Below are 15,059 nucleotides of genomic sequence, written 5' to 3'. Positions count from 1 at the left end.
AAAGGAAGCCCAGCTGTGAAAGTTTTACTAGAGTTGTAGAAAACTTAAAGAATATTGTGTATTATCATGAAAAGTAAAAATATTCTAGTTCCACACGTAGTTACAGTTTTCTTTCTCTAAAAGTGTATCTCTGTAGACATAAAAACAAAGCGAAAGTATATAGGGGAATGAAATATATTGCTTTTTCTTCCCTTGAGTTCAGATCAAATGAATTAATAATTAATTCAGAAAACATATTGAGCATTTTATGCACACCACTAATCATCCTGGGCACGAGAGAGACAATGTTGAACAAAAATAGGCACGTATTTTTGCTATTACGTATCTTAAAAGTTAATTTCTGTTACTTCTGCCATGTATAAAAGGCATCTGTTGAAGCCGACTCTTTCAAACTCATGTTTACTGTATTCAACTGCAGGTGACAAGAGTTGATTTCCTTATTAATCCATGTTTTTGAAGTTTCCTTAATTAGGGCCAACTCTCAGGAAGAGAGCAAATAGGGTCTCTTCGTGGAGATCTTATTTGAATAAAGAATAAAGGTTATTTCTTAAAATTTTGGGGTTACTTAAGGCATGCATCTTCTAAGAATGCTGATAATCATTTTCTGCGCAAAACAAACACAATCTCTTCTCCAATAATTCTTCTCTATTCCAACACATGTCTTTCTCTGTGATTCCTGATGGGGTTCTAAAGTGGGACACCAGATTTGAGGACTCTGCCTATATTATTAGGTCAATGGTTTTCCAAGGGTTGTGCCTAGGCCAGCAGCAGCAGCATCACCTGGGAACTTGTTGGAAATGTACATCCTCAGGCCCCAACCCGGAATCTACTGAATCATAAACCCCAAGAGTAGTGTCCAGAACTCTTGTCTTTTAACAAGCCCTGCAAGTAATTCTCAAAACTAAAGATTAGAAACCACTGCTTTTGAATATGTTTGTAAAGCTTCCATAGAAATCTGATAACATCAACACAAGTACAAACATATTTCAAAGTTACAGAGGAAGGAATAAAGATATTTTAAAGATTATTGCCTACATAATCTAAATATTCATTTTCTTTGTAAAAAATAGGTCATGTTCAAAATTTTATAGAATATAATGAGTCCCCGGTAAGGACATTTATGTTAGTGATTTCAGAAGAAACTTACTTAATGACCTAAATGGCACAAGAGCAGCAAGCGAAGATTAAGGGCACAGAAGTTTGTGATAGAATAAACTTACTCTGTGAGAAGGTATTCTAAAACTAGAAACTATTCAACTTCTTGACAACAAACTGCAGGAAGGTGCATAGTATTCTCTTCTTGTTTCTTTCTCCATTCCTTTATTCACCAGTCAGGCATTTTCTGATAGGAATTGTATTATGAAACTATCATCAAAAGTTTGTTGCCAGTGTCCTTTTATTTTTGTCAATATTATTGATGATGAAATAATTAAATTCTGTCAATAACAAGTGGTGCAAAAGAGAATCTTGTCTTTGGCGTACATTATTTTGATAAAGGGAAAAAACCCACAAGTTTAGCTTTCTGTGGATGCTTTTTGTAGCAGAAACTTTCTGGAGTTCTTACCCAATCCCTTACTGAGAAATGCCTTCCTCACCCACAGGAGTGAGGTTGGCACCCATGTTTGAACATCTTTATTCCATCTCCTACTACTTGGGCAAAACCGATTGAACTAAATGGACTCCTGACCCCAAGAGATACCATCTGCGGCTTTGCTGAATCATCAGATCTCTCTCAGGACTTAGAGATGCAGCATTCTTGGGCTCTTGGAGTGAAAAGTCACTTTAGAGTTGGGGCTTATATGGCTGTGAGTTTACGAGAGAGGGCCAAACTGTGAAAGGAAATAGATCTATGGAGAGGGAAACAGGAACAAGAAAATACTCGGCTCAGGGAGGGAGTGGAGGGCGGGGGTGGGAAGAAGGTTGTGGGCAGAGATCATGCATCTTTGGTTTCCCAGCTTCAAGTTGTCATTCCTTATGAAGTGTGGGCATTCTTTCAGTCCCTGGATTCTTTGAGACCATCTGTGCTTTTCTAATACAATCCCCTCTTGATTTTCTGATTTCAGTGGGTTCTGTTCCATGCACCCAAACATTTCCTGATCAAGATAAAACTTTTTATCCATGAAATCATCTCTAAAGATTTTTATGTGGGGGAAAAAGACAAACAGCAACTGTGTCATCATTATTTACAGATTAGCAAAGTGCCTTTATTAAAACATCTCTAAATTATACAGCGTGGCACACCAACTCAGCTTTGCAAACCACTGATTTTTAAAACAATACCTTACTGATCGCAACTAAAGATCACAAAGACATTGCATCAGGGTCTTATTTCAATAGAAAACATCCATTTGTGAGAGCGAAACTACATACCACTCTCATTCACCTATTAAAACTTCTAAATTGTAATTTTTGACAATGTCAACCTTTATTCTGAGATGGACAAATGTCTTGTGGCCATTTTTAGAGACTGTGGCATTTGTTCTTTACTTATTCTTCTCTCTCATAAATATGCCTATACAGTATGAAAACAAATTGTACAGATTTAGGTAAAAATTAGTAAAGTCAGTAAGAAATAATGATGTTTTCAACTGTGTGTGTGTGTGTGTGTGTGTGTGTGTGTGAAGAAGGGATGCCAATTGAGAGAGGTAGCTATATCATTTGGTATTTACACAGCAGCTGGTTGACATAGCTTTACTTTCAAAAATTTTACCGTTACTTTTAGGACTTCTGAAAGTACACGTTTCCTACACAGGCTGACTAAATCAAACAGTATTAAAGACAGTGACCTCATTACCGTAGGACTTCTGTTTATTGTATGAAGTCTTTGTTAACACAAATCTATCCTCATTGAAAAAGAACAAAAACATCAAAGTATCCTAAGGCTGCTGGTTAGAACACCACTCAACACATTGTAAAACACAATGTGTCTTTCTAGGAAAGAAAAAGTGTGCAAAACTCGTACGAAATAATGCTCAGAATGAAAATGAGATATTGCAGACTTTGGTCAGAGATTTAAAATATCCTTAGGAATCACATGTAGCTGAAAGTTTGCAGGGAAACACGTGTCATACTGGCTTCATGTGTGTGTTCTAGCCATTCCATCTAGAATTCACTCCTCAAGAATGACAACTGGTGGAGAATCTAGTTTAAATATGCTGAGATTAGTAACAATGTTATATGTTTTCCTCACACAGACTTGCTTCTCTGCTAGGCAGCTGGTGGAGATATTTCTACAGAAGAGCCTCTCACCCATTTCTAAGGAGGACTTTAAGCAAATGAGTCCAGGGATCATCCAGCAACTCCTCAGCTGCTCCTGCCACTTGCCCAAGGACCAACAAGCAAAGCTGCCACCCACCACTCTGGAGAGTAAGTTCTAGATCTTCCTTCAGAAAGTTGATGTGCACAATGTATGCAATAATAATAGTAAACACAGGATACTTATTATATACCAGGCACAGTTCTAAACATTTTACATTTATCAACTCATTTAATCCTCCTAACAATGCTACAAGGTAGATATTATTATTCCCATTTTACAGATGAGGAAACTGAGGCACAGAGTGATTAAGTGACTTTCCCAAAGATACACAGCTGGGAGGTGATGGAGCTGCCATTCAAACCTAGGCAAGCTGGCCCTGGAGTCCTTGTTTCTAACCACAATACATACTACTCTTCGATGAATATTTTATATTTGTATATGGTTTATATGAATTAATTATGCCTTCTATAGTTGACTCAATCGTGGATCAACATAAAAGGCCATAGTTGAGAGGTGGCAAGGTAAAAGAGAAAGCAATAGCATTGGAATCTGGATCGCAGAACTGAGTCACGCCTTCTTTCCTCAGATACTTCGTGATCTTAAGCAATTTCTCCCCAAGATGGTTTCTTTTCCAGCCCAGTAGAAAGCAGTGATATCCTATAGGGCTGCCTTTCTCACATCATGGCATGTATAAAAAATGAAAACACATTATGAGAAACCAAAGCTCAGTGGGCTGCTGTGGGATGAAGGTGACCCATCCAGGGAGATACCAGCCTCCCAGACGTAGCTGTCAGTCCCAGGAAGGGAAGGGATCATTATGTGCAGTTACCTGTATCCCACTGAGTCATTGCAATAGATGAGATCTCTCTGAGGGCTTCACTGGGTACCCGTGAAGTTCAAATGGGATAACGTGGACAAAAATGTCTTCAGTAAATTTAAAGCTCTGTATATTTAAAAGACAAAAAAAAAAAAAAAAAAAAATGGTTGTCTGAGAACAATCCATGTTATCTAGTAAAAATGTGACAAGTAACTTACCATTGATATGAGGGCCTTAGATACATTATTTTCTCAGAGCTGTGTTTCTTTCTCTTTGAGATAACCTGCAATACCAATCATAGCTGAGCTGTTCAGCTACCCACCTCTAACTCACAGTGGATTCTGTAACATCAAGAGGCTTAATTGAAAATGTTAGGTGAACAAAAACATGCCAGGCCTAAATATCTAAGATTCCACATTCACTAAGAGAAAAAGAGCTTCATTAATAGTGAGCAGCTAAATAACTCAGCACTTGGTGGTCATTCAGTGAGGCTCAGAACACGGATGAAGACAGCACGGTGGCACCTAGGAGCATCCCTGGGCATGTTGACATTCCTACCACCTGGCTTGGGGCTGGAATGTATAGGCTGCTCGGAAAAGGGTTTTGAAATTAAGACCTATGAAAAAAGTTGTATCTCCTCTCGAATGAACTTCTAGACACTTCTGGGGAATAGCCTTCCTGGGAAACATCCCAACATGTCACACTCACTAAATAATCCAGAAAGGGGCCAGGCGCGGTGGCTCACGCCTGTAATCCCAGCACTTCGTGAGGCCGACGCGGTTGGATCACGAGGTCAGGAGATTGAGACCATCCTGGTTTATGCGGTGAAACCCCATCTCTACTAAAAATGCAAAGAAAATAGCTGGGCATGCTGGTGGGCGCCTGTAATCCCAGCTACTCGGGAGGCTGAGGCAGGAGAATGGCATGAACCCGGGAGGCGGAGCTTGCAGTGAGCTGAGATTGTGCCACTGCACTCCAGCCTGAGTGACAGAGGAAGACTCCGTCTCAAAAAAAAAAAAAAAAAAGAATCTAGAAAGACCAGGTGCAGTGTCTCCTAGTACTTTGGGAGAGGCAAGGCAGAGGGATTGCCTGAGCCCAGGAGTTTGAGACTAGCCTGGGCAACATAGAGAGACCCCATCTCTACAAAAAGAAAAATTAGTCAGGCATGGTGGCACGTACCTGTGGTCTCAGATACTCAGGAGGCTGAGGCGGGAGGATCATTAGAGCCCAGCAGTTTGAGGCTGTGGTGAGCTATGACAATGCCATTGCATTCCAGTTGGGTGATAGAGAGACCCTGTCTTAAAAACAAGAACCTAGGCCTGGCGCGGCAGCTCACTCCTGTAATCCCAGCACTTTGGGAGGCCGAGGTGGGCGGATCACGAGGTCAGGAGTTCGAGACCAGCCTGGCCAACATGGTGAAACCCCGTCTCTACTGAAAATACAAAAATTAGCTGAGTATGGTGGTGGGCGCCTATAATCCCAGCTACTCGGGAGACTGAGGCAGGAGAATCGTTTGAACCCGGGAGGTAAAGGTTGCAGTGAGCCAAGATCACACCATTGCACTCCAGCCTGGGCGACAGGGTGAGATTCTATCTCAAAAAAAAAAAAAAAAAAAAAACCTAGGAAAACATCCCTGTCCTCAATCGAAAATGTTGCATTATGTGAATAGGGAAAGGCTTTAATTTCAAAAGTTCTTTTGAAATTATAAAAATGTATGATATCATACTGAAGAGAGGAGGACTTGGGGAGACATTATTAAGAAAATACTGTCCGTATACTGAAACTCAACCACTAAGCACCACCTTTGAATTTCCAGGAGTTTTATGGCCATGTACAAATTAAGTTTCAGATCTATTCAGAGTAGCTGCTCAGAAGTGGCTAAGAATTTAGTGGCCAGGTCAAGCTCTATTGCAATCATGGGAAACTTTAGAACCTGTCTGCAAGTTGCCTCACGCCAATCAAGACTTCATGGCACCTATGCAGGGACCTGGGGTAAATTAGCAGAGTCCTGTGACCATAGGTCAGATACTTTATGGTTTCGAGGCTGTCCTTCCTACATGAAATCCAGTGAAATACGACCCATAGAGAATCTAAAAAGATTTGCTAACCTCTGAAGTTATGAAAAATTCATTTTCCTGCATGGGTAGGAGCCCACAGGGGTGGGGGGTAGCAAAATAACTGAAGAAGTTTCAACTTTGCCTTTTGCCTGGGAAATGTCATACCCTGATTTGTCATTGTGCTTTCTGGGCATTTTGTGGCCTTTTGCAGTTACCACTTTTCAAATGGGACGGCTTTAAATTTTATTAGATGTCCAGGTGCCCATGTTAATATTCAAATATCTTTAATTTATGTAATAAAAGAAAAGAATGGCATTTCCACATAGAGTCTATTTGGGGAAGAATGGGATATGAAACTTGGTTGAAGATTTTCAGGGAAGTTTCTATAACATGGGTATTTTTATTACATTAGAATGATGAAAGAAATGATGATGTAGGTGTCTGGTCAATACATGACGTACAGTTTGCCATCTTAACCATTTGTATTTGCACAACTCAGTATATTCACATTGTTGTGCAATAGATAATAGAACTTTTTCATCTTGCAAAACTAAAATTCTATATCCATAGAAGAACAACTCTTCATTTCACCTTGCTTCTAAACCATTTCATAGAGATTCCATAGCAATGAAAATGTGGTAGTGGGGGTATGGGAATAGATGCTTAAAAGTTTTTTACCTCTTCTGAGTACACTACCAACTCTATTTTAATATTAGATCCCTGGGTAATTTAGAACTTATAGTTCAGTAAAGGTCCTCTTAATTTCAGAAGACTATTTTTCTGTTACCAATTATATTATTAAAATGATCTAGGCTGGGCCTGGTGGCTCATGCCCACAATTCCAGCTCTTTGGGAGGCCAAGGTGGTGGATCATTTGAGGTCAAGAGTTCGAGACCAGCCTGGCCAACATGATGGAACCCCGTCTCTACTAAAAATACAAAAATTAGCCAGACATGATGGTGGGTACCTGTAGTCCCAGCTACTCAGGAGGCTGAGGCAGAAGAATCGCTTGAGCCTGGGAGGTAGAGGTTGCAGCAAGCTGAGATTGTGCCACGGCACTCCAGCCTGGGTGACAGAGTGAGGCTCTGTCTCAAAAATGAAAATAAAATAAAATGATCTAATTTAAAGAGTGAACCTTTTAGAAAAATGCAAGAATGATGAGAATGAAATATTTTCTACTTTAACAAACTTTAAGAGGATAGTTTTTTTTTTTTGTTTTTTTTTTTTAATTGCAATGAATTTTAAGTATTTTGACACCAGGATTGTTTGATTTAACTTATTATATATCTATAGTCACTGAAGAAAGTGACAGTTTAATTTCGTAATTAGCTTTCCTCATTGTTTACTAACTAGTTTGCCATGACTTGTTAGTAATTTCTAAATAGGTAGAGAAATAAGCATTTGCTTTGAATATCCACAAGCCGATGAAAATCTCTATGTTATCTGTACTTGACTCTGAAAGCCATTTCCTCCTTCTCTTTTAATCTTATCTCTTCCCTTTTCTCCTTTATTTCTTCTCCCGTCATATACATATATATGATTCCACATATATATCTGTGGAATGACCTCAGCATATGTATACACACACACACATATATATGTACATATGTGTGTATATATATGTTTTTCTTTTGAATAACCTTACAAATTATACTTTATAAATGTTTTTAAAAAGGAAGCCTAGAAACATGAAATTCTAAATATTATAAAAATCGTTGCAATCATCCAAAATGTAGATTATTCAGATTTTTATTATCAACTGTAACACTTTCATTGGTCAGTTATCACCAATAACATCACTCATTTTAGTCACTGAAAATAATATCATTCTGGACATTACAAATAATTCAGACAGCTTTTGGAAGGAAGTTCTTCCAAAACGTGTACTCATTTTGTACACAAACATAGGTCTACAATAGGGCCAAACCTTACGCTTCCTATGTAAGAGCTACATTTTTGCCTTTGAGAAGTTTAAGATATGATTAAGTGAGAATTGTTACTAGTGACTGTCAGTGGATGTTGTAGTTTCAAGTGAGAGAAATTAATTTCTTTGAGGGTTGGAGGTGAGCTCAGTCCTGGCTTGCCACAACAATTTTTAGTAAGGGGTAGTCAGAGTAACTTCCAAACAACAGGATTATTTGAAGAAAGTCTTGTCTTAGTCCATGCTGTAACAAAATACCACAAACAGATGGCTTACATAAACAACAGACATTTATTTCTCACAGTTCTGGAGGTTGGGAAGTCCAAGATCAAGGCGTTAGCAGATTCGGTGTCTGGTGAAGGTCGGCTTCCTGGTTCATGGACTGGTGAAGGGAAGAACTCCAGTCCCTTCAGCCCCCTATAAAGGCCGTAATCCCATTCAACAGGGTGAAGAGTATATGACCTAATCACACCCCAAAGGCCTTACCTCCTAATACAACCTACCGCCTTGGTGCTTAGGTTTCAACACGTGAATTCTGGGGAGATGCAAACATTTAGACCATAGAAAATCTGTTCATTCTTTTTGTTAAAAATTTAAAAACTTTTTACTGCATATAACACTCATAAGACTGGGTGCTGTGGCTCATGCCTGTAATCCCATCACTTTGGGAGGTGAAGCAGGAGGATTGCTTGAGCCCAGGAGCTTGAGACCAGCCCAGGTAACACAGTGAGATCCTATATCTACTAAAAATAAAAGCTTAGCCGGGCGTGATGGCACCTGCCAGTAATCCCAACTGTTCAGGGAACTGATGTGGGAAGATCACTTGAGCCTGGGAGTTCAGGGTTATAGTGAGCTATAATCACACCACTGCACCCCAACTCAAGCCAGCCCAACTCAAGCCAGCAGAGTGAGAACCTGTCTCAAAAAGAACAAAAACAACAAGACGCTTATTTAAAAATTCCAAATTGGGAGCAGTGGGCTCGCAACTGTAATCCTAGCAATTTGGGAGGCTGAGAGGAGTGGGTCACTTGAATCCAGGAGTTCAAGACCAGCCTGGGGAAGATGACGAAACTCCATCTCTCCAAAAAAAAAAAAAAAAAAAAAAAAAAACAGAAAATGAGTCAGGCATGACGGTGTATACCTGTAGTCCCAGGTACTTGGGAGGCCGAGGTAGGAGGATCACTTGAGCCTAGGAGGTGGAGGCTGCAGAGAGCTATGATAGCGCCACTACATTCCAGGCTGGGTGACAGAGAGATCCTGTCTCAAAATGAAAACAAAACACTTATTTAAAAATTCCATATCCCTACTGGCTGTTACTGTAAGACTGATTCTTCTGGCATTTTCGCCAACTGAGGCCAGAATGGAGGGCACTGGGCACTTACTGTGTTTATGATCTCCTTTGACTTAGAATATGGCTACAGCACGGTGGCTGTCACCCTTCTCACACTGGGCTCCATGCTGGGGACAGCGCTGGTCCTTTTCCACAGCTGTGAGGAGAACTACAGACTTATCTTACAGCTGTTTGTGGGCTTGGCCGTCGGGACACTGTCTGGGGATGCTCTGCTCCACCTTATCCCTCAGGTAATCTGCTCTTTTCCATTTCAGATAAAGTTCGCTTCATTTCTCTTCACATTTAACCTCTGGAGGTATTTACGCCAAATTTTACTGAGACTTTGAAGAGAGAATATGGTGGCTGGTGTTTTCCTTAAAAAGAAATATTATTTCCCCAAAGCCTCTCTGCACTTGTAGAAGAGAAGAGATGCCCCAACATTAGGCTTGCCACATAGTAGTAGTGTTTTTGAAATAAAAGAAAAGGTGGCAGGGCATGGTGGCTCACACCTGTAATCCCAGTACTATGGGAGGCTGAGGCAGAAAGATTGCTTGAGCCCAGGAGTTCAAGACCAGCCTGGCTGGCGTGGTGAAACCCCATCTCTACTAAAAATACAAAAATTAGCTGCACATGGTGCATGAGCCTGTACTCCCAGCATTTTGTGAGGCCAAGGCAGGCGGATTACTTGAGATCAGGAGTTCGAGACCAGCCTGGACAGTGTGGTGAAACCCCATCTCTACTAAAAATACAAAAATTAGCTGGGCGTAGTGCCATGCGCCTGTAATTCCAGCCACTCACTCGGGAGGCTGAGACAGTTCGGAGCTTGAACTCGAGAGGCGAAGGTTGCAGTGAGCAGAGATCATACCACAGGTTGCAGTGAGCAGAGATCATACCACTGCACTCCAGCATGGGTGACAGAGCGAGACTCTGTCTCAAAAAAAGTTGTCATTCAGGTTGTTCACCCAAGACCTGGTTGTTTAAAAGTCCAGAATCTCCCCGTTTCCCTCTCTCTTGCTTTCTCTCTCTCATCATGTGATGTGCCTGCTTCCCCTTCACTGTCTGCTGTGATTGGAAGCTTCCTGAGGCCCACATCAGAAGCAGATGCCGACACCATGCTTCCTGTACACCCTGCAGAACCAGGAGCCCATTAAACCTCTTTTCTTTGTAGGTTACCCAGCCTCAGATATTTCTTTATAGCAACACAAAAATGGCCTAATTCACTTGTCCTTCTTTCTATTCTGCCCAGAAGGCTACAGCTCCTCAGCTACCTTGCAGGTTGGATTTTTGTTTGCGGTCAGCCAATGAGGGAAGCAATGGAAAACTCAGGGGAGGAGGAGACAGGGGCAGAGGTGTTTGTGCCCAGCTCCCTCCCGGCTCCGGCATCTGCTCTGGAAGTGGCTGATTCGCCGTGGGCTACGTCTCCAGTGGTCAGCGTCCCCACAGCTCTGCGGCTCATTGGCCTTCCTCCCTTTTCCCTTGCACCCCTAAGGGTGGCAATGCTTTCCTGGGATGCCTCTGGGTGCCTCATTATCCCTTGTTTATACCCTTGACCCTGCCCACCTCTGTAATAGTCTTATCTTTCATGTCTCTTTATTTGAGCCACTACAGTGGAATTCTCCTTCTTGCCTAACAGTGTCTAAATTTCTCTTATGGAACAGGTAAGCATCAGGAGGCTGCCTCCTGTTAACATGTGCTGAGGCTCTTTTTCAGAAAAGAAAGGAGTAAAACCTGAGTTGAGGTCATCTACAGACGAGGTTTTCTCTTCCCTCTGAAATCTCTTACCGGGGATAATAACAGTGGACCAATGATCCCCACTCCAGCAAAGCCTGAGCTGGTTAAAATTTTCCACAAGCCTCTGGCAATTTCCTGCAGGGTCACTCTTGTTGCTTAGAGGCTCAATTGTTATTCAATGTTCTGAAAATCGCAAAGGGAGCATTGGAAAAATAAAACCATTATGAGTTTTAATTGCCCTCATAATCTAATATCCTGGAAATATTTCAGGGCTTATGATTGACTAGAGGCGGTGGCCGAGGCCTTTTTTCTAGGTCACAGCAGTGGTAGCAGAATTATTTACTGCCCAGGAGCCTGGGAAGCAGAAAAAGGCTCTCAGGTCAGGCTGAGTCTCCCCCAAACAGGGAGCCCACAGCAAAGGTGGACTTGAGGATGGCCACAACATGTTACAGAGGAGAACTTAAGAGATTAGCTGGGTTTCACCAAATTTTGTAGACAGTTTTTTTTTGCTTAAGAAAAGAGACGAGGTCCAGGCGTAGTGGTTCACACCTGTAATCCCAGCACTTTGGGAGGCCAAGGCAGTCCTTCATATCACCTGAGGTCAGGAGTTCGAGACCAGCCTGGCCAACATGGCGAAACCCCATCTCTACTAAAAATACAAAAATTAGCTGGGTGTGGTGGTGGGCGCCTGTAATTCCAGCTACTCAGGAGGCTGAGGAAGGAGAATCGCTTGAACCCAGGAGGTGGAGGTTGCAGTGAGCCAAGAGATCATGCCATTGCCCTGGGCAACAGAGCGAGACTCCGTCTCAAGAGAAAAAAAAAAAGGGAGAGAGAAAAAAAAGAAAACACAAAAGAGACAAGGAAAGATGCAGGACAAGTGTGGTGGCATGCTAGAAAAATCAGTGATCTGTGGCAAGTTTTCAAACGTCTGCACAGAAGTGAGAAAAACGCTACTCATATGATTGCCTTTTTTAGTCAGCTAAATTTGTTCAACTGAAAGATCTACATTTTATTTTGAGATCTGGGGTTTTTCTTCTGTTTTTTTTAATGATATTACAAATGTTCTCTATTTTGTGCAATAATAATCATTAGAAGTATTAGATGGGTATCCTTTAATGTCCTTAGGAAGAGAAAAAGTTGACTAACATGTATTGTTTTTTAGTGATATTTACATACACAATGTATTTATGTAGATACATATGTATACTCACATATACACACGTACATATATGTATGCACACCTAAATGCCTATATACATATATGTATGAATGTATATACATACAATCTCTACACATATTATTTCTTGTTCCTTTTTAAAATTTAATGGTAACATTCTAAATCAGGAAACCATTTATGAGCTACTTCATAAATTGCCTTATCTAAGAAAAGGGATATGGTATAGAATGATCTACTGGCTCACAAGAACTCATGAGGTTGACCAGTGGAATGACTCAACCAATGGGACGAGTCAATTACAGAAGAATTCCCAATACATTTCTTGTATTCTTTTGTGTCCCAGACACCTGACAAATATTATCAGTCATACAGTATGCTCCCAATGGAACAAGTCTTCAAGGTGGATTTCTTACTTACCTGATATTTAATAAAAGTTTACTTTGATTACAATGGGGCATGAGAATAAACCCCAGATGAAATATAAAATTTATTAATATTTTATGAGGCATTGTTGTACAAACAGATGCAGATTGGACTTCTGAAAAACAATTTGGCCAAAGGACTGAGTTTGTATAAAAATCTAGGGTACTTGCAGAAATAAAGCTTAGGTTTCATTCTGTTCATTAGCACAGGCTATTCAAAACTCTCTTTTGTTTTCTGTTGTACACATTTTATTTGACCCTGGTTAAAGCGTATAGTGGAAGTATTCACACACCCAAAAGCAAACTGGACTTTTAGTGATTGTGTTAATACTTGTCATGGCATTTCCCAGAGTGAAAATTAAATATATTCAACACTGGGCCTGATATTTGATAGTTAAGTCATCAAAAGTTATGTCCTTCTTTCTTTCTGCCTTTTTTTTTTTCCTGAAGGTTCTTGGTTTACATAAGCAGGAAGCCCCAGAATTTGGGCATTTCCATGAAAGCAAAGGTCATATTTGGAAACTGTTGGGATTAATTGGAGGCATCCATGGATTTTTCTTGATAGAAAAATGTTTTATTCTTCTTGTATCACCAAATGACAAGGTATATTTTTATTTGTCTTGTGCTTTAAAGTCTTATAATACATTCATCTGTTACTTCAGAAGTACTTGTTCAAAAGTAATGAAGTTACCTGTGTAAGGGATGTCTAATGGAATGCTGATTTCAAGAATACACAGCTCCTTCTAATAAGATATTAATTTTTTAAAACATCTATTCCTGAGTAGTTAGTGTACTTGTTACGACCTTTTGTTTAACCTTCATGGTTGGTTTATGAACTGGGTACCATTTTATGTCTGGGGACTGAAGGGGTCCAACATTCTAGCTACTAATCAGCGTTTTGGATGTCTTTCTTAACCTAAACAAATAAGCAAACAAAAACTTGGAAAAGCCACAAAATCACATGTCATTTTCTATCTTAAAGGCATTTAAAATTACAAAAATCAGTAGGTTAGAAATTTTGAAATTTGTGGCAAATATTTTTTCAGCTTTAGTAATTTCTTTTATTATGCCAGTAGCTGATAAATGTCTACAAATATGGGCCGGGCGCTGTGGCTCACGCCTGTAATTTCAGCACTTTGGGAGGCTGAGGCGGGCGGATCACCTGAGGTCAGGAGTTTGAGACCAGCCTGGCCAACACAGTGAAACCCTGTTTGTACTAAAAATACAAAAATTAGCCAGGCGTGGTGCTGCGCGCCTGTAATCCCAGCTACTCGGGAGGCTGAGGCAGGAGAATTGCTTGAACCCAGGAGGCAGAGGTTGCAGTGACCCGAGATCGTACCACTGCACTCCAGCCTGGGTGACAGAGCAAGACTCCATCTCAAAAAAAAAAAAGAGAAAAAAGGAAAAAATAAATAGCACGTATTGTTCATCATTCCTAAATTTGTTCAAAATTCTGTTTTATGCATCAAAAAATAAAATGAATTTATGGATGGATAGAGGGATGATAGATGGATACATGATAAAATAGATTTAATAAAATAATCATAGGATCCAGGAAGTGGATAGCTCTATATTTACATTACAATACAATTCTTTCAGCTTTCTATATATTTGAAAACTTTTCAGCAATAAATAGATGTCATGAATTCAAATAGACTACAAATCACCTTTTGTAAAAGTTTTCTAATAAAGCAGGACTTTTCTTTGGCCTGGGGCTCAAACTAGGGATGTTATGGTAATTTGGAAATTAGGAATGCCAACTTCTATTACAGTACTTACCCTAAAAGTTTAGGAACTTACCCTTCACAAAAGAAGTGCTAATCTCAAGAAGCATTAAAAAAATAACAAATCCCCACTTATACCCAATGGATTAACATTTCTGGGTTGGGAAAACTAAATTAGAAAGCCAACATACCAATAACTCAGTAGTTAGAAATCCAGTATGGTAATGAGTGAAAGAAATTCTGAACATCCAAAAATGTAGAGTTTATTCAGATTGTTTATGGGCTTGTCAGGGAGTTTAAGAGCACATGAGTTTTAAGAGCATAATTTCAAGATTTATAATATTGCCTAAAATAAAAGGAATGCATATGTTTTAGGAACTGCAAATGCTTTCCTTGATGAATATATTTCCAGAGACGTTATTTTAGTAGTCACAGGGTACAATATACTTTTGATTATTATCATTGTGGTATCTCCAGAAAGAATTCAAATTTAATTTTGTGTGAATATAACTTTTTTAGTAAATAAAAAGACAGTATAAAAACTACTACTATTCAAGACTCCTTCAATCATCACTAGACATTTTTGAAGTTGCATTCCATTCTTAAAGCATCCCAGTTCTC

At 39.9% G+C, this 15,059-nt stretch overlaps 1 protein-coding gene across 4 annotated transcripts in view; it reads left to right on the top strand.

The window, feature by feature from the left end:
• The window catches only part of LOC105488233 (solute carrier family 39 member 12), an 80,940-nt gene that overhangs the window by 24,406 nt on the left and 41,475 nt on the right, over window positions 1-15,059 (top strand). For 3 of the 4 annotated variants that reach the window (XM_011752106.2, XM_024794878.2, XM_011752105.2), the window contains exons 6-8: window positions 3,195-3,366; window positions 9,463-9,635; window positions 13,165-13,317. In XM_011752106.2, coding sequence (XP_011750408.2) covers window positions 3,195-3,366; window positions 9,463-9,635; window positions 13,165-13,317 — 498 coding nt within the window. The remainder of the gene's footprint in view (window positions 1-3,194; window positions 3,367-9,462; window positions 9,636-13,164; window positions 13,318-15,059) is intronic. The other variant, XM_011752107.2, reaches the window with a different exon arrangement.

Source organism: Macaca nemestrina, chromosome 9 (genome assembly GCF_043159975.1).
Source record: "Macaca nemestrina isolate mMacNem1 chromosome 9, mMacNem.hap1, whole genome shotgun sequence".
Lineage (NCBI taxonomy): Eukaryota > Metazoa > Chordata > Mammalia > Primates > Cercopithecidae > Macaca > Macaca nemestrina.
This window is presented reverse-complemented; position numbering and strand designations above follow the sequence as displayed.